General features: G+C 47.1%; 1 protein-coding gene across 1 annotated transcript in view; it reads right to left on the minus strand.

Moving 5' to 3' along the window:
• The window catches only part of dnah12 (dynein, axonemal, heavy chain 12), a 385,091-nt gene that overhangs the window by 79,588 nt on the left and 286,166 nt on the right, over positions 1-19,337 (minus strand). The window contains exons 48-52 of the mRNA XM_038812830.1: positions 16,198-16,278; positions 6,175-6,351; positions 4,932-5,063; positions 4,734-4,823; positions 4,467-4,607 (exon numbers count right to left, since the gene is read on the minus strand). Of these exons, the coding sequence (XP_038668758.1) occupies positions 4,467-4,607; positions 4,734-4,823; positions 4,932-5,063; positions 6,175-6,351; positions 16,198-16,278 (621 nt within the window). The remainder of the gene's footprint in view (positions 1-4,466; positions 4,608-4,733; positions 4,824-4,931; positions 5,064-6,174; positions 6,352-16,197; positions 16,279-19,337) is intronic.

Raw genomic sequence — 19,337 nt, forward strand, 5'->3', positions numbered from 1 at the left:
TGGGAGTTAAATATCCAAAGGTGTCAAACTATTCGGAAGGACAGAGTGGATGGTAAGGGAGATGGTGTAGCTCTGTTATTTAAGGATGACATCCGGGCAATAGTAAGGGATGACATCGGTGCTATGGAGGATAAGGTTGAATCCATTTGGGTGGAAATCAGGAATAGTAAGGCGAAAAAGCCATTGATAGGAGTAGTCTATAGGCCACCAAATAGTAACATTATGGTGGGGCAGGCAATAAACAAAGAAATAACTGATGCATGTAGAAATGGTACAGCAGTTATCATGGGGGATTTTAATCTACATGACGATTGGTTTAACCAGGTCGGTCAAGGCAGCCTTGAGGAGGAGTTTATAGAATGTGTCCACGATAGTTTCCTAGAACAGTATGTAATGGAACCTACGAGGGAACAAGCGGTCCTAGATCTAGTCCTGTGTAATGAGACAGGATTAATTAATGATCTCATAGTTAGGGATCCTCTCGGAAGGAGCAATCACAATATGGTGGAATTTAAAATACAGATGGAGGGTGAGAAGGTAAAATCAAACACTAGTGATTTGTGCTTAAACAAAGGAGATTACAATGGGATGAGATAAGAGCTGGCTAAGGTAGATTGGGAGCAAAGACTTTATGGTGAAACAGTTGAGGAACAGTGGAGAACCTTCCAAGCGATTTTTCACAGTGCTCAGCAAAGGTTTATACCAACAAAAAGGAAGGGCGATAGAAAGAGGGAAAATTGACCGTGGATATCTCAGGAAATAAGGGAGAGTATCAAATTGAAGGAAAAAGCATACAAAGTGGCAAAGATTAGTGGGAGACTAGAGGACTGGGAAATCTTTAGGGGGCAACAGAAAGCTACTAAAAAAGCTATAAAGAAGAGTAAAATAGATTATGAGAGTAAATTTGCTCAGAATACAAAAACAGATAGTAAAAGTTTCTACAAATATATAAAACAAAAAAGAGTGGCTAAGGTAAATATTGGTCCTTTAGAGGATGAGAAGGGAGATTTAATAATGGGAGATGAGGAAATGGCTGAGGAACTGAATAGGTTTTTTGGGTCGGTCTTCACAATGGAAGACACAAATAACATGCCAGTGACTGATAGAAGTGAGGCTATGACAGGTGAGGACCTTGAGATGATTGTTATCACTAAGGTGATAGTGATGGGCAAGCTAATGGGGCTAAAGGTAGACAAGTCTCCTGGCCCTGATGGAATGCATCCCAGAGTGCTAAAAGAAATGGCTAGGGAAATTGCAAATGCACTAGTGATAATTTACCAAAATTCGCTAGACTCTGGGGTGGCCCCGGCGGATTGGAAATTAGCAAACGTGACACCACTGTTTAAAAAAGGAGGTAGACAGAAAGCGGGTAATTATAGGCCAGTGAGCTTAACTTCGGTAGTAGGGAAGATGGGTGTTTCTCTGGTTGGCAATCAGTAGCTAGTGGTGTCCCTCAGGGATCAGTGTTGGGCCCACAATTGTTCATAATTTACATAGATGATTTGGAGTTGGGGACCAAGGGCAATGTATCCAAGTTTGCAGACGACACTAAGATGAATGGTAAAGCAAAAAGTGCAGAAGATACCGGAAGTCTGCAGAGGGATTTGGATAGGTTAAGTGAATGGGCTAGGGTCTGGCAGATGGAATACAATGTTGAAAAATGTGAGGTTATCCATTTTGGTAGGAATAACAGCAAAAGGGATTATTATTTAAATGATAAAATATTAAAACATGCTGCTGTGCAGAGAGACCTGGGTGTGCTCATGCATGAGTTGCAAAAAGTTGGTTTACAGGTGCAACAGGTGATTAAGAAAGCAAATGGAATTTTGTCCTTCATTGCTAGAGGGATGGAGTTTAAGACTATGGCGGTTATGCTGCAATTGTATAAAGTGTTAGTGAGGCCACACCTGGAGTATTGTGTTCAGTTTTGGTCTCCTTACCTGAGAAAGGATGTACTGGCACTGGAGGGTGTGCAGAGGAGATTCACTAGGTTAATCCCAGAGCTGAAGGGGTTGGATTATGAGGAGAGGTTGAGTAGACTGGGACTGTACTCGTTGGAATTTAGAAGGATGAGGGGGGGATCTTATAGAAACATATAAAATTATGAAGGGAATAGATAGGATAGATGCGGGGAGGTTGTTTCCACTGGCGGGTGAAAGCAGAACCTCAAAATAAGGGGAAGTAGATTTAGGACTGAGTTTAGGAGGAACTTCTTCACCCAAAGGGTTGTGAATCTATGGAATTCCTTGCCCAGTGAAGCAGTTAAGGCTCCTTCATTAAATGTTTTTAAGATAAAGATAGATAGTTTTTCGAAGAATAAAGGGATTAAGGGTTATGGTGTTCAAGCCGGAAAGTGGATCTGAGTCCACAAAAGATCAGCCATGATCTCATTGAATGGCGGAGCAGGCTCGAGGGGCCATATGGCCTACTCCTGCTCCTAGTTCTTATGTTCTTATGTTCCAACTTCTTCCATTGGGCAGGAGATACAAAGGTCTGAGAATATGCACTAACAACTTCTTCCCCACTGTTACCAACACCTGAATGACTCTCTTATGGACTGAACTGATTTCTTCACAAATCTTCTCTACCGAGTAGTACCACACTCCGTATGCTTACCGGATGCCTGAGCCTATGAATTTACATTGTGAATTTATGCATGTCCTATGTTTTTTCATGTATGGAGCGATCTGTCTGGACTATACGCAGAACAATGCTTTTCACTATACCTCGGTACATGTGACAATAAATCAAATTCAAATTCATAGTTTGAGGATAAGGGGTAGATCTTTTAGGACTGAGAGGAGGAGACATTTCTTCACCCAGAGAATGGTGAATCTGTGAAATTTGCTACCACAAAGTAGTTGAAGCCAAAACGTTATGTAATTTCAAAAAGGAATTATATATAGTTCTTGGGGCTGAAGGGATCAGGGGATATGGGAGAGGGCGGGACCAGTGTATTGAACTTGATGGTCAGCCATGATCATAATGAATGGCGGAGCAGGCTCGAAGGGCCGAATAGCCTCCTGCTTCTATTTTCTATGTTTCTACGTAAAGTAACCAGGCCAGTATAAATCAATCACGTTATCCTTATAATTATAATACGTTGGTGGCGGCTACCCTCAAAATTTGGGGGCAATGGAGACGGCACAGGGGAGAAATGGGGGGCTCGATGGAGGCCCCGATACGGGGGAACCATCGGTTTGTTCCAGGGAGCATGGATGGCGGATTTCTGGGCTGGTACAGGGCAGGGGTTAGGAGGTTGAGGGACCTGTTTGTGGAGGGGAGGTTCGCAAGCCTGGGTGAGTTAGAGGGGAAGTTTGGGCTCCCCCCGGGGAACATGTTTCGGTACATGCAGGTTAGGGCGTTTGCCAGGCGGCAGATGGAGGGGTTCCCCTTGTTGCCCCCACGTGAGGTACGGGACAGGGTGCTCTCGGGGGTGTGGGTTGGAGGAGGGAGGATTTCGGACATATACCGGGTAATGCAGGAGGTAGACGAGGCCTCGGTGGAGGAACTGAAGGGTAAACGGGAAGAGGAGCTGGGTGAGGAGATTGAGGAGGGGACATGGGCGGACGCCCTGGAGAGAGTGAATTCCTCCTCTTCCTGTGCGAGGCTTAGTCTCATACAGTTCAAGATGCTGCATAGGGCCCACATGACTGGGTCGAGGATGAGTAGGTTTTTCGGGGGCGAGGACAGGTGTGCTAGGTGCTCGGGGAGCCCAGCGAACCACGCCCATATGTTTTGGGCGTGCCCAGCGTTGGGGGAGTTTTGGAAGGGGGTAGCAAGGACGGTGTCGAGGGTGGTGGGATCCAGGGTCGAGCCAGGCTGGGGACTCGCAATTTTTGGGGTGGCAGTGGAGCCGGGAGTGCAGGAGGCGATACAGGCCGGTGTTCTGGCCTTTGCGTCCCTAGTAGCCCAGCGGAGGATCTTGCTCCAGTGGAAGGATGCGAGGCCCCCAAGCGTGGAGTCCTGGATCAATGATATGGCGGGGTTCATTAAATTGGAGAGGGTGAAATTTGCCCCGAGGGGATCAGTACAAGGGTTTTTCAGGCGGTGGCAGCCTTTCCTGGACTTCCTGGCGGAACGGTAGGGAAATAGGCCGACAGCAGCAGCAACCCGGGGGGGGGGTCTGGATTGGGGGGAGGAAGAACTGTGCACATGGGTCTGTGGGATGTGGCGGGTGCTATCTCTTTCCCTTTTGTTGTTTGGGTGCTCTTTTGTTTTTCTTTTCCTTTTGTTTGAAGTTGCTCTTGAAGTTGGGGGGGTATTGTTCTTGGGGTGTTACTGCGGTTGTTTGTTAATAGAGTTAAGATGTTTATATTTTGTAAAAATTTCAATAAAAATTATTTAAAAAAAATAATTATTATAATACGCATCTTTGAAAGCTGTACAAAAATGAAATTTATTCTCCTTGAGTTATTAATTTGCTGTTCTCACTGCTTTGGTCATTTATAGCAGCAAATCACTACCTTTGCGACACGATCATACACCTCCATGGCAAGGATCCATTTGCACAAGCCTTCTGCTGCAGATGATGCTTTAACTACCTTCTGTGGATCAAAGTCAGGATTGGTGAGGTATTCAGTACGTATCTTCTGCATGACAGCAACCTGAACAGGAGAAGAATGCAACGGTGCATGTTACTGTGACTGCATTCATGTGACAATCGACGAATATCAAATATTAAAAAAATTAAGATAAATATGTAAAAATAAAAAATATATAATGAAACTTACTGGGATGTTATCTTTGTCATATTCCCTCAAATCTCTTAGGAAATTCATGTCACCCAGCACCTTCTTACTGGGTCCCCAGTAATCTAAAATCTTAAAAATAAGCCAAATGGAAACATTTTTATAATTTTAAAATCTGCTGGCAAATTGCATACTTCGTCAGAAGTATGAACTTGAATGTTTTGCTGCTTTAGATTTTACCTTTTCCCCTCTTCCAGAAGGATCATTGATTTTTTCTGGTTTGATGAGTTTCATGACACAGATCGCAGCCATCACAAGCTTGACTCCCTGTGGCGGGTTCTTCATCGATTTAACAATTGTGACGTCAGATGGCTAAAATGCAAATTGAATAGATGCATTTATGCACACAGTTACTGGTGTTCAACAGATGTTTACCTTACTTAAAATGCTTAAATGCACTAAAAGTACAATTTAGCTTAAATTGTTCCAAAATATACTACTTTAAAAATAAATGTATGTCTCAATAAGTAACAGCAGGGCTGCTGTTGCTAACATACGTTGGCTCCCAGTCCCCCAAATCTGGAAATTTAAAATTCTCATGCTTGGGGTTGAAATTTTCTTATGGACCACTCTTCACTTTCTCTGTAAAACAATACAGTCCACTAATACCCATATCAAGCAATCTATTCCTCTGACTTTCACCTGTGTATTCTCCTCACCTCCTTGCCCCACTTTTGTTAGCCACTCAGCTGCTCAGACTCATGCTCTGCAAATTCATCCCTAAATTAACCCTCTTTGACTAAGTTTTTGGCCACCTCTCCTTTGGACAGCATCTACTTTATTGATTATTCCTCTGAGAAGCACTTGAAGACATTTTCCTTTGTTATCTAAACAGTGGCCCAGGTGGGATAATAAAATTACAACTTCAGTTGTCAAATTGTTTGTCTGAATAATGCAGTATTGATGTTTCTATTGCCAACAGTGCAAATTAAAGCTTGCTGCTTTTTCAAAATGCAGCAAATGCATGGCTTGTAGTCCTCCAAAGTCACACAGGTCCTGGAATCGTTAGGTATGCTTGATTTACTGGTCCTTTCCTGCCTGTAAACATCCTATGCCTGTATATCACATTTAGAAATGGCACAGTACGCAGAGAAAACATGCACAGAATCCATACGAGTGGCAAAATGTCATTTGCACAATTTCTTTAAAAAAACAACTGTATCTAAATCTAAGAATCTGCATTTTGCAAAAAAATCAGATTCTCCTTCAAATTTGAAGTTTGACACATTTGGACAGTTGCTCATTTTCAGATACAAGTTTTAGTTTATCTGAATTGTGAGACTTAATTACTCAAGGTCCAGCCTGTTCTGCCACAGTGCATAAAACTTGTCATTTTCTGAGAAGAATTACTAAACCTCAAATTCTATTTTTGAAAATAATACTAAGAGACTAATTTTTTAAATCAGTTAATTCTGAGACTTACCTTCAAAGTGTCCAAGGCAGAAAGTGCTGCTTCCAGAGCTGGAATAGCCTCCGCTAGCTCACTCTCACACTCATTCTTCAAAGCCTGGGCTTCAGTTGCTTTCTCAGTAGCTGCTTCTTCATCTACCTTTACAACTTTGCTCTTTGCCTCCACCTCTGCAGACTCTACCTCTATGACCTTGAGAAATAAACAACAGAAATATACAGATATTTGCCAATTAATATAAAGAAATGCACTACCATTTACCCAAAACATCAAGCAGTTTTCCAATTTTCATATTTTTAATTCTGGACCTACAAAATCGTCACCATCTCAACAATTGCCGCACAGTGCAGAATGAAAATGAATGACCTTACAAGGTGGCTAAGATAAGGAAAGTAATTGTTTCAAATCCATGTCTTCTCCAACTCCTTTCCCTCGTTGTACTCTTTCTCTGTAAGCATCTGGGGTTAAATAAATATTCAAATAATTACTGCCACAAAGGCACTTTGAGTGAGGACAATTTGCTTAAGAGACAGTGCACCAATAGCTCTCATAACCATGGGTAGCATGTATTCAAACGGGCTAAATGTCTTAACCACCAAATTCTATAAACATTATATTTTCCTTTTCCAAAGGAAAAGCTGGCCCATATCATAATCTGGGAAGGAAAGGGGAGACAATGGCAGAGTGGTAACATCAGTGGACTTTTAATCTAAAGGCCCAGTCCAATCTTCTGGGGAACTGGGTTCAAATCCCACCATGGCAACTAGTGGTGATTGAATTCAATTAATAATCTGGCATTGAAAATGTAATTTCAGTAATGGTTACCATGAAATCATTGCCGATTGTTGTGGAAATCTATCTGGTTCATTAATGTGCTTTAGGGAAAGAATCCTTACCTGATCTGACCTCTATACAACTCCAAACTCACAGACTCTTAACTGACGCCTGAAATGGTGTGGCAAGCCATTCAGTTCAAGGGCAATTAGAGATGAGCAGCAAATGCTGGTCTTAGCAGCAGTGCGCACATCCCCTGAAAGAATAAATTAAGTTAACACCATCACTGAAAACTTGTATCCTGCATTAATAGCCTGCACTGCCAAACAGAGAGGAGAAAGTATGAATGACTGGCGATATGCTACCAAGAGAAGCATGGGGAAATTCATCATCGGCTTTATATGTTTTTCCAATACATTACACCTTCTGCACAGCCATCATTTCTTCAAGGGCAGAGTTACTGTTTATGCTGTTATACAACATTTTCTGTGTTTCACATCTTAGTTAGTGCTTTGGAGGATGAGGCCAGCCCTTCAAATCCCACCCAGGCACTTCCAGATTAGAATCTGCTGGTGTGTCAAGAATTTCAGCAACTACATCATGGCATCAATGCAGAAACATCCACTTGGGAGATAAACCTTTGCTGAATGTTAACAGTTCCCATGGCATGAGGCACTGGGCACTAGCTAATATGTGTATTTGGGTGTTCAAGAGCAGCAGAATGCTGTTCCTCCATGAAGGGATTGCCTGCTGTCAGCTGGAAAGCGTAGGGACCCAAATCCCAGAGGGTGGCTTTTCAAAATAGGTGAGTGAAGGAGCATAAATTTCCCTCAGGCAGTAAAGCCAGTTCTTTGTATGTTACTGAGATAGTGAATTAGTAGCAGAAACACTCACACCTACATGAACATTGAAGCCTTAGAAAACCATAGAGACAGAGGTGACTGGGAATGTCTGCAGCATCCTAATTCCAGGAAGAGATTCAAGGACCAAGGTGGCATCCTGAGTAGCAGCTTTCCCCATGGCTTCCCAGACACCATTGCTACTGAAAGGAAATGGCTGCTGGAGGCTGGCCCCTCTGGATGATAGCTTAAATGAAATAAGGATCATTTCAGATCTCCAGTTCTCTGTGGAGCTTTCTTAGCCTGTCAACCACCAAGCTTTCATCTCAATCAGGGAATACATTACAGAAGTAGAAGATTTGGAATAAAAGTAAATAGGTTCACCAGCTCAAAGGTGAGTCAAATAAAATAAAGATATGATTCAGGTATAAGTGGGGAATAGTTTATTGGTATCTTTTGATAAATGTTTCCCAGCAAAGTAAACACTTTTTGCTAACTTTTACGGTCCAAAGGATAGTGGGAAAAAGTAGACTTTTACCTTAGGAGGAAAGTAGTCTGAAGACTTTGATAACAACAAGATCTCACATTTATATCATGCCTTGAATGTAGTAAAAATCCCAAGGCATTTCACAGGAGCATTATCAAATGAAGTTTTACACTGAATCATATAAGGAGATACTAGGACAGGTAACCAAAAGCTTGATCAAAGAGGTAGGCTTTAAGGAGTGTCTTAAAGGAAGACAGCAGCAGAGCAGCGAGATAGGAATTTAGGATGGAATTTCAGAGCTTAAGCAGCTAACAGCATTGCCATCAATAGTGAAGAAATTAAAATGGGAGATGCAGACAAGACCAGAATCAGAGGAACTATGATATCAAAGGGTTTATGGATAGGGGGGGGGGGGGGGGGGGGCACAGAAGTAGAGGGGGGGGGGGTGAAGTATTACAGGTTTTAAAAACAAGTATAAGAATTTTAAAATTGAGGCACTGTCAATGTAAATCAGCGAGCACAGGGATGATGGAAATGCGATGCAAAGGACTTTAATAGTGAAATGTTTCGTAGAGGTGAGAACAGATAGGGTGGAGTGACTTCAACTGATGTGTCAACTATCATGAAAAATATTGTTATATAAATGATATCTTCCTTTCTTTATCTGCTGCCTGCCATGATCCATGTTCTCTCCTTCATGTGCACTCATTTTATTTTGGGGAGAGTGATACTTTCCCTTCTTTTATTATCATCGTGCTCAGGATCCAGAGGCAACAAGCTTTTCTCCATTGTGATAATATACAATACATAACAGGCTACAATACATAGAATTTACAGTGCAGAAGGAGGCTGTTGGAACCAACAATTCTACGGACACGTGTTTGTAGGATTAGAATTGCGGTTTTAATATATTTACAACAGAGCCAGCCTGTTAGCCGTTGAACTTTCGATGAACTGGCCGGCTGACCCTGTGGCACTGATCTTTATACAGCAGCTCCCAGGGGAGGAGTCCTGGGCGGAGCCAAGGGAGAAGCCCAGTACAACTCTCGAGCATTCCCAGAGCTACTCCCCCTGGTTGTCAGGTAGTGCAACTGCACTTACAATATAGACACATGTATATACAGATTATAATCCGGTGTGAATCACATTCACCACATTCACCCCCTGTGAAAAAAATCGAGTCCAGCGGGGGTGGTGGCTCACAGAGTTAGTCTGTCCGGTGGATGAATTGTTCTTTTCGATCTGCGGAGCACCGGGGTTGCAGCCTCTTGCGGTGGCTGGGTGGGTGTTGAGAGCTGGGGTACGATGGCAGACTCCGGGGCGGGTCTCGTCCAAACTTTATACACCTCTGGCTCGACCGGAGACTGGGGGCGCTGGGGGCGGGCTGGTTCTGGCACGTGGAACCGGTGGGGTGAGCTTGCGGAATCGGGGGCGCAAGGGGGCGGCACCATAGGGAACGGGGTAAGGGGGGGCTGGATCCAGCGGGTGCCAGGTCCCGAAGGGATACTGTGTCCTGGCGACCGTCCGGGAACTCCACAAATGCGTACTGGGGGTTGGAATGGAGGAGGCGCACCTTTTCAACAAGGGGGTCAGTTTTGTGCCCCCTGACGTGCTTCCTCAGGAGGACCGGGCCTGGTGTCCTCAGCCACGCCGGAAGTGAGACTCCCGTGGTAGTGCCCCTAGAAAAAATGAAGAGTCGCTCGTGAGGGGTTTGATTTGTAGCTGTACAGAGGAGGGATCTGATAGCGTGGAGCGCGTCTGGGAGGACTTCTTGCCATTGGGAGACTTGGAGTTTTCTAGACCGGAGGGTCAGCAGGACGGTCTTCCAGACCATCGCGTTCTCCCTCTCCACCTGTCCGTTCCCCCTGGGGTTGTAGCTGGTAGTCCTGCTCGAGGCGATGCCCTTGTCGAGCAGGTACTGACGCAGCTCATCGCTCATAAAGGACGAACCCCGGTCGCTGTGCACGTAGCTGGGGAAACCGAACAGGGTGAAGACACTATGCAGGGCCCTAATGACTGTGTGGGGGGTCATATCGGGGCATGGAATGGCAAAAGGGAATCGGGAGAACTCGTCGATGATGTTGAGGAAATAAATGTTCTTGTTAGTGGAGGGGAGTGGCCCTTTGAAATCGATCGCAAGGCGTTCAAAGGGCCGAGAAGCCTTGACCAGGTGGGCCCTGTCTGGTCTATAGAAGTGCGGTTTGCACTCTGCACAGATCGGGCAGTCGCTGGTGACCGCTTTTACCTCCTCGTTGGAGAACGGCAGGTTTCGGGCTCTGATGTAGTGGGCGAGCCGGGTGACCCCTGGATGGCAGAGGTCCACGTGGATGGCTTTCAGATGGCTGATCTGCGCGCTGGCGCATGTCCCGCGGGATGGGGCACCCGAGGGCTCGTTGAGCTTCCCTGGTCGATATTTAATATCGTAACTATAGGTGGAGAGTTCGATCCACCACCGAAGGATTTTATCATTTTTTATTTTGCCCCTTTGCGAGTTGTCAAACATAAAGGCAACCGATCGTTGGTCGGTGATGAGAGTGAACCTCCTACCTGTGAGGTAGTGCCTCCAGTGACGAACAGCCTCCACGTTAGCTTGTGCTTCCTTCTCGACTGAGGAGTGTCGGAGTTCTGAAGCGGATAGGGTACGGGAGAAAAATGCAACGGGCCTCCCTGCCTGATTTAAAGTGGCTGCTAGAGCTACCTCTGAGGCGTCGCTCTCAACCTGAAAGGGAGTGGATTCATCCACGGCCCGCATGGCTGCTTTGGTGATGTCCCCCTTGATGCAGCTGAAGGCCTGGCGCGCCTCAGCTGACAGGGGAAATCGTGTGGCGAGCTTTGTCCGCATATTGAGGGACCCACTGGGCGTAGTATGAAAAGAACCCCAAGCACCGTTTGAGGGCCTTGGGGCAATGAGGGAGGGGGAGTCTCCGTTCTCCACGACGTAGCCGAGGATGGCCAGTCTGTTTGTGCGGAAACCTTGTGCATTTCTCCTTGTTATAAGTGAGATTTAATTCCTGTCCCGTTTGGAGAAAATGGTGGAGGTTGGCGTCGTGGTCCTGCTGGTCATAGCCGCAGATGGTAACATTGTCCAGATACGGAAACGTGGCCCGCAGCCCGTACTGGTCTACCATTCGGTCCATTGCTCGTTGGAACACCGAAACCCAGTTAGTGACGCCGAAAGGGACTCGGAGGAAATGGAAGAGGCGGCCATCGGCCTCGAATGCCGTGAAGTGACGGTCCTCCGGGCGGATTGGGAGCTGGTGGTGTGCAGACTTCAGATCCACCGTGGAAAATAGCCGATATTGGGCGATCTGATTAACCATGTCTGCAATTCTGGGGAGGAGATACGCATCTAGGAGCATAAAGCGATTTATGGTCTGGCTATAGTCGACGATCATGCAAAATTTTTCCCCGGTCTTGACGACCACCACCTGAGCTTTCCAGGGACTATTACTGGCCTCTATGATCCCCTCACTGAGCAGCCGTCGGACCTCCGATCGGATAAAGACCCTATCCTGTAGACTGTATTGCCTGCTGCGAGTAGCTACTGGCTTGCAATCTGGAGTGAAATTGGCGAAGAGAGGGGGGGGGGAGATGCGCAGCGTGGCTAAGCTGCAGATAGTGAGTGGGGGCAGGGGCCCGCCGAAGCTGAGGGTGAGGCTCTTGAGGTTGCACTGGAAATCCAGGCCTAATAAGAGTGGCGCGCAGAGGTCGGGCAGGGCCTAAAGATTAAATTTAGAATAACTAGCGCCTCGAATTGTGAGCGTAGCGGCGGTGCGTCCTTGGATTTGGACTGAGTGGGAGCCCGAAGCGAGGGAGATAGTTTGGCTCACTGGAAAAATAGAAAGCAAACAGCGTCTTACCAGCTCTGGGTGTATAAAGCTCTCGGTGTTCCCGGAGTCAAAGAGGCATGGCGTGCTGTACCCGTTGATCTGGATCTCCGCCATCGAACTTTGTAGGTGCTTGGGGTGGGATTGATCCAGGGTGACCGCATTGAGTTGCGGGCCGCGTGGTGAGTGCCCGGGGAAGTCGTATTCTTCAGATGAGCTTTCTGAGCATGCCGATGCAGATGGGGCCCGTGGATTGCACGTGGTGAGCGGTGAGGAAGATGGCGGCCCCCATGAGTCGCACGTGGCCGGCCGCATGGTGGGGGTTTGCCAAGATGGCGGCCCCCATGGATCGCTCGTGGCGGGAGGGGGCGGAGTCGGGGCATAGGCCGCAGCGTTACGGGCCTCATGGGCCCGTTGGTGTTGGGAGCGATTTGTTCTCTCTGCAGGGGGTTAAAAACTGGGGCCCTTTTCGCGAGGCACACTCTGGCATAGTGGCCTTTCTTCCCGCAGCTGCTGCAGATAGCGGATCGGGCTGGGCAGTGCTGCCGCGGGTGCTGGCTTTGGCCACAGAAATGGCAAGCTGGGGCAGCTGAGTAGCTGGCTGGAGCAGCTGAGTAGCTGGCTGGGGCAGCAGAGTAACTGGCTTTGGCAGCGCGGTAGCTGGGGGGCCGTGCGGCACAGGCTTGGGGGGGACTGTTGGTCGGGGGTCCACGATGAGGTTGCGGGGTCTGCGGGAAACGAGGTGAGGCTGCGGAAGGAAACTTCCGTAGTGGTAGCAACCTCCACAGTAGTGTCTAAGTTCTGGGCCCCCTTTTCTAGCAGTCTTTGGCGCACATAGTTAGACGTAAGGCCCGCAACGAAAACGTCCCGCACAGCAAGCTCCCTATGTTCAGCCGCGGTAACGGCTTGATAATTACAGTCATTGGAAAGATTGTTCAATTCCCTTACAAACTCGGCAAACGTGTCTGTAGGCCGCTGATGGCGAGTCGTAAACACGTGGTGTGCATAAACCTCGTTAATGGGCCTAACGTACATTTTGTCCAATATTGCCAGCGCTGCGGTGTAAGAACCGGCCGGATTCAGCTGTGTGGAGATTCTGTGGCTTACCCTCGCGTGCAGTAGGCTGAGTTTTTGTTCCTCCGTTGTTCCGGCGGTGCTGGCTTCTGCCAGGTAGGCTTTAAAACATCTCAGCCAGTGGGAAAAAATTTCCTTAGCCTCTGCATCCTGTGGGTCGAGTTCTAGGCATCCGGGCTTGAGGGCTGCTTCCATGATTTCTTCGACTGTTTCCTAAGTATATTAAATTGTTGGAACCAACAATTCTATGGACACGTGCTTGTAGGATTAGAATAGCGGTTTTAATATACTTACAACAGAGCCAGCCTGTTAGCCGTTGAACTTTCGGTGAACTGGCCGGCTGACCCTGTGGCACTGATCTTTATACAGCAGCTCCCAGGGGAGGAGTCCTGGGCGGAGCCAAGGGAGAAGCCCAGTACAACTCTCGAGCATTCCCAGAGCTACTCCCCCTGCTGGCCAGGTAGTGCAACTGCACTTACAATATAGACACATGTATGTACCAATTATAATCCGGTGTGAATCACATTCACCACAGAGGCCATTAGGCCCATCAAGCCTGCACCGGCCCCTGGAAAGAGCACCCCACTTAAGCCCACAACTCCGCCCCATACCCGTAACTCAGCAACCCCACCCAACCCCTTTGGACACTAAGGGCAATTTAGCATGGCCAATCCACCTAACCTGCACGTCTTTGGGCTGTGGGAGGAACATGGTGCTCCCGGAGGAAACCCACGCAGACATGGGGAGAACGTGCAGACTCCGCACAGACAGTGACCCAAGCCAGGATTCGAACCTGGGACCCTGGAGCTGTGAGCGACAATGCTAACCACTGTGCTACCGTGTCGCGCACTTTATTAAAATACACCTGTACATTCTGTAACACATTGTACAGACCCTGATACATTCTCTAAAGCAGTATATAAATATCTAGAACATTTGAAGGTACTATTGTAGGGCTTGACGTAGATTATCCAGGCACCTAAAATGAGACATCTAAATGCCTATGTAGTCTGCTGGTGAAATGTCTGTACTTTGATGGATCTAATTATATTTGTTATTCCCCTCTATCTGTGGCAGCCTTATTGGCAAAATTCGCGACTGCAGAAATAGCCCCGATCATTAAACAACTATCTGTATGTATGACGCCACGTTATAAGGACTGGAACATGATATGTTCATGGAATGTAGGCATCGCCAACAGCACTTATTGTCCAACCCCAATTATCCTTGAGAAGATAACGGTGAACCGCTTACTTGAGTTGTTGCAGTCCTTGTTGTGCAGGTATACCCATAGTGCTGTTTGGGAGGGACGTCCAGGATTTTGACACAGGAACAGTGCAACAATATATTTCCAAGTCATGATGGTGTGTGACTTGGAAATGGTGGTGTTCTGCTACACTGATTTTTTCTTTCTTCTGGGAATCAGTGTTCATGGGCTTACACAGTATTGAAGGAGCTTTGATGATTTTCTGTTGTGCATTTTGTAATTGACACACATTGCTGCGACCATGAGCAAATAATAACGGGAGTGAATGATTGGATGATGGTTTAGTGTTGGATCAGGTGCTAATCAGGTGGGTTGCTTTGCACTGGAAATGGCTTCTGGAAGCTGTAGTCAGTGGGCATGCTTTGGGAAGTCAGGTGGTGAGTTACTCACTGCAAAATTCACAGCCAATGGCCAATTCTCGTAAACAAAGTATTTAGATGGCAGGGCCAGTTAAGTTTCTGACCAATTGTAATCGACAATACATTGACAGTGGGGAATTCAATTTTGGTAATGCTATTGAATGCCAAGGGAAGCTGATTGATTCTTCCTTGTTGGAGATGGTCATTGCCTGGTGCTTGTGTGATACGAATGATACTTAGCACCCATCAGCCCAAACCAGCATCTTACCCAGATCTTGCTGCATGGGGGCACAGACAGCTTCATTTCCTGAGGAGTTGCAAATGGAACTGAACACCATGCAATCATCAGCAAACATCCTGATAATGGAGGGAAGGTTATTGATGAAGCAGCTGAAGATGGATGGGCCTAGGGCACAGCCCTGAAGAACTCCTTCTGCAAATTCCTGAGCTGAGATGATTGTCCTCCAACAAACATAATCATCTTCCTTCCCTCTTGGTATGACACCAGGCAAAGTGTTTGTTCTTCTTAGTGCAGAGAAGGTTAAGATCTGATAGAGGTCTTCAAAATCACGAATAGTCTTGATAAAGTAAATAAAGAGAAGCTACTTCTTTGGCAGATGGTTTGGTGTCCAGAGGGGACATATTTATGGTATTTAGAAAAAGAACCAAAAAGGACATGAGAAAACACTTTCCTTACAGCAGTTTGTTGTGATCTGGAATAGACTCCTTGAAAGGACAGTGGAAGCAAATTCAATAGTAATTTTCAAAAGGGAATCAGATAAATACTTGAAGCAAAAACATTTGCAGGCTAAGGGAATAAATCAGGGGAGTCAACACAGGGAAATGGCCTCTTTTTGTGTTGCAATATTCTTGATTTTATAATTCTACAATCTGAGGCTATAATATGCAGAAAAGTTTATATATAATTTCCTTGGCCTATAAATTTTGTCAAGTCCACAGGAAACATTTGGAAATCCATTCCCTTTTTAAAGTTTTACTTCCGACTTATCTAGTATAAAGCAGCAACAAAAATGGAGATAGATGCTCTAAAATACAGTAGCATACAAAGTGCCCCTCCAAACATTATTATGTATCTGAGAGATATTTTACAGACACTCCTTTGGCCATTTATGTTGTGGTGGTTTAAACGAGAGGCATACTGCGGAAAATGGGCCAGTGGAGTTGCATACATGACCTTGACTTCATTTAAATGAAGCTCCCAGCAAATGAAGCGCCCACCAAGTTTTTTTTTAAAAGAGATGGCCAACTCTTTGCAATGATTAACTCAGTTTTGAGGCAGTAGACATTTGTATTAGTTTATGGTATTAACAGTTTTTAAGTTCTCCTTAAAATATGCTAATTCAGAGTAAATCCATCCCCTGGTGTAAATTGATTTTCATTTTGGTGTTACCTGCATCATATGAGCATTTTCGATTTTGGCTACTTCCAGCTTTGGCTGAAGCTCCACCAGTTCCAGCTTCATCTCGCCCACCTACAAAAACATACATCAAATGCTCACTTTAATTTAAATAGACAAGTGTACTATACACACTTGAGTTTCATGTTCCAAAAATAAAAGTTTTCCATACATTTAATTCTAAGGAAGTAAAATTCTTATGTATATATATGAGAGTAAAGTTGTGACTATTTCATCCACCAGGGTCCTCTTTTTAAAAAATTTATTTTATTCCAGTGTTCTTCACACTTTTTTCCCGGGGACCCATTTTTGCCAACCGGCCGACCTTCGCGACCCACGTGGCCGACCTTCGCGACCTACGCCGGCCGACCTGCGCGACCCACAATTTTCTCTTACCTTGTTTGCTGCTGACAAAAATGGAGGAAATGGTTTTGGGTCCCTTTGGCCCTCGTACACACTCCACCAATGGAACCTGTTGGGTGAAGGTGAAGCCTTCCGGTGTCGGAAAGTATGGAGTCTGCATATTTTTCCTGTAAATTGTTATCAAATAAACCTCCCCCCGAACTTGTAAAAAAATAAAATGAGTAAAATAAATGAAAAAAATGAATAAAATAAATGAAAAAAATAAAAATTAAATGAACTGGTCTGCCCGCCTGGTTGAGTGTGGCGGTCAGTGCGACGTCTGATGCATCGCTCTCTACCAGAAAGGAGACGGACTCGTCCACCACGTGCATAGTGGCCTTGGTGATGTCGGCCTTGATGCGGCTGAAGGCCGAGCGGGCCTCAGCCATCAGGGGAAAAGTGGTGGTTTGCATAAGTGGGCGGGCTTTGTCCGCATAGTTGGGGACCCACTGGGCGTAGTAGGAGAACAGCCCCAGTCATCGTTTGAGGGCCTTGAGGCTGTGGAGAGGGGGGTGTTCCGTGAGCGGGCGCATACGGTCGGGGTTGGGCCAAGGACTCCGTTCGCCACGACATAGCCAAGTATGGCCAGTCGTGTACTGCGGAAAACGCACTTCTCTTTGTTGTACATGACATTGAGGGATTGGGTGGCCTGAAGGAACCTCTGAAGGTTGGCGTCATGGTCCTGCTGATCATGGCCACAGATGATGACATTGTCCAAGTACAGGTATGTAGCCCGCAAACCGTACCGGTCCACTATTCGGTCCATCGTTCTCTGAAATACCGAGACCCCGCTAGTGACGCCGAAGGGGATCCTGAGAAAGTGGAAGAGTCGGCTGGCTGCTTCAAAAGCAGTGTAGTGGCGTTCGTCCGGGCGGATTTGGAGCTGGTGGTAGGCCGACTTCAGATCGACGGTTGAGAACACATGGTACTGTGCGATCTGGTTGACCATCTCAGCGATGCGGGAGAGGGGGTACGCATCCAGTTGCGTGAACTGCTTAATAGTCTGGCTGTAGTCTACAACCACCTGGTTCTTTTCCCCGGCCCGGACGACCACCACTTGCGCTCTCCATGGGCTGTTACTAGCCTCGATAATCCCTTCACTCAACAGTCGCTGGACCTCCGACTTGATAAAAGCCATATCTTGAGAACTGTATAGTGTGTGTGTTCTAACTGGTGATTGGCTGCGGTGTTTGTACATGTTGATTGGTCCCTGTGTGTGTCTGCACCATGATATACTGGTGTATATTATGAGATGGAGTTGTGGCCATTTAGACAAGGGTCAATTCAGTCCTTCTCCTTGTCAGGGTTAATATCCATGTTTCTCTTTATGAACTGTACCGCCTGCTCCTGGTGGCGATGGGCTTACAGACGAGAGTGAAGTTCGCAAAGAGTGAAGGGGGGGAGACCTTACTTAAGGGTCGCGAGGCTGCATACCGTGAGGGGGGGTAAGGGTACGTCGAACTGTAGAGTCAGGCTTCGGTGACTGCATTGGAAATCTAATCCAAGCAGTAGGGGGGGGGCACAGAGGTAAGGGAGGACGTACAATTAAAACGGGCATTCGCGGCACCCTGCATCGCGAGCTTAGCAATACAGTACCCTCAGATCTGGACCGAATGGGATCCGGAGGCAAGGGAGATGGTTTGGGATGCGGGGTATATGGGAAGGGAACAGCGCCTTACCATGTTAGGGTGGACAAAGCTCTCCGTGCTTCCGGAGTCAAAAAGGCAGGGGGTCTCATGCCCGTTGATCCAGACGACCATCATTGAGTTTCTCAAGTGCTTCGTCTGCGACTGGTCGAGGGTAAACTGCGCCCAGCTGCGGGTAGCCAGCGTGGTCGGCGGTGTCGGGGGTCACAAAATGGCGGCCCCAATGAGTCGCACGTGTCGGTCGGTGTTGGAGTCAGCGGGCAAGATGGCGGCCCCCACGAGTCGCACGAGGCTGATGACGCGTCTGAAGGGGACGCTCCAGGCAGGCACGCAGCCATGTTGCGGGGTCTGTGGGCCTGTGAGTCCACGGGTTGGGCCTGGTGAGTGTTCGATTTCTGGGCTTTAGGTCGGCCCAGGCAGACTCTGGCGAAGTGTCCCTTTTTCCCACAGTCACTGCACGTCGCTGTGCGGGCTGAGTAACGCTGCCCCTGACTGCAGAAGGAGCACTGCGGTTCCCGGGGCTGGACTGGCAGCCGCACGGCACAGGCCCGCGACATAGTCGGGTCCGACAGGGGTCGCGACCATGGTATCCACGAGGGGTTCGCCGGGTCCTCGGGGAATGCACTGAGGTTCTGGTAGGCCACCTCTAACGAGGTAGCTAGCTTTATCATGTCCCGCAGGTCTGTGAAACTGTGAGAACGAGTGAACATTCGGCTTTAATATCCATGAACTCGCCTGCCAGAGTCGGCTGTACAAAAATCGGCCGCATTGCACATGCGCGCACGATCATCATGCGCACATGCAGAATACGGCCGACTTTTTTTAACATGTTTGCGGCCCCTTGCAGCCAGCGTTATTAAAAGCCGGGTGCTGCGCGGAGATTTACGCGATTGGGAACGCCGCGGACTCGCCTCCATGACCCTCCCGACACCCGCCCGAACCACCCCGGGTCGCGCCTCCGACTTTGAAGAACACTGTTTTATTCCAAACTTATTCAAACAGTTACAAAACATGAGCAATCCAGGGAACATGCTCCCCTCACACAATTATACAATTTGTACAAGGTTTCCCCATTTTCACCCCCCC

Source organism: Scyliorhinus canicula, chromosome 11, assembly GCF_902713615.1.
Source record: "Scyliorhinus canicula chromosome 11, sScyCan1.1, whole genome shotgun sequence".
Classification (NCBI taxonomy): Eukaryota; Metazoa; Chordata; class Chondrichthyes; order Carcharhiniformes; family Scyliorhinidae; genus Scyliorhinus; species Scyliorhinus canicula.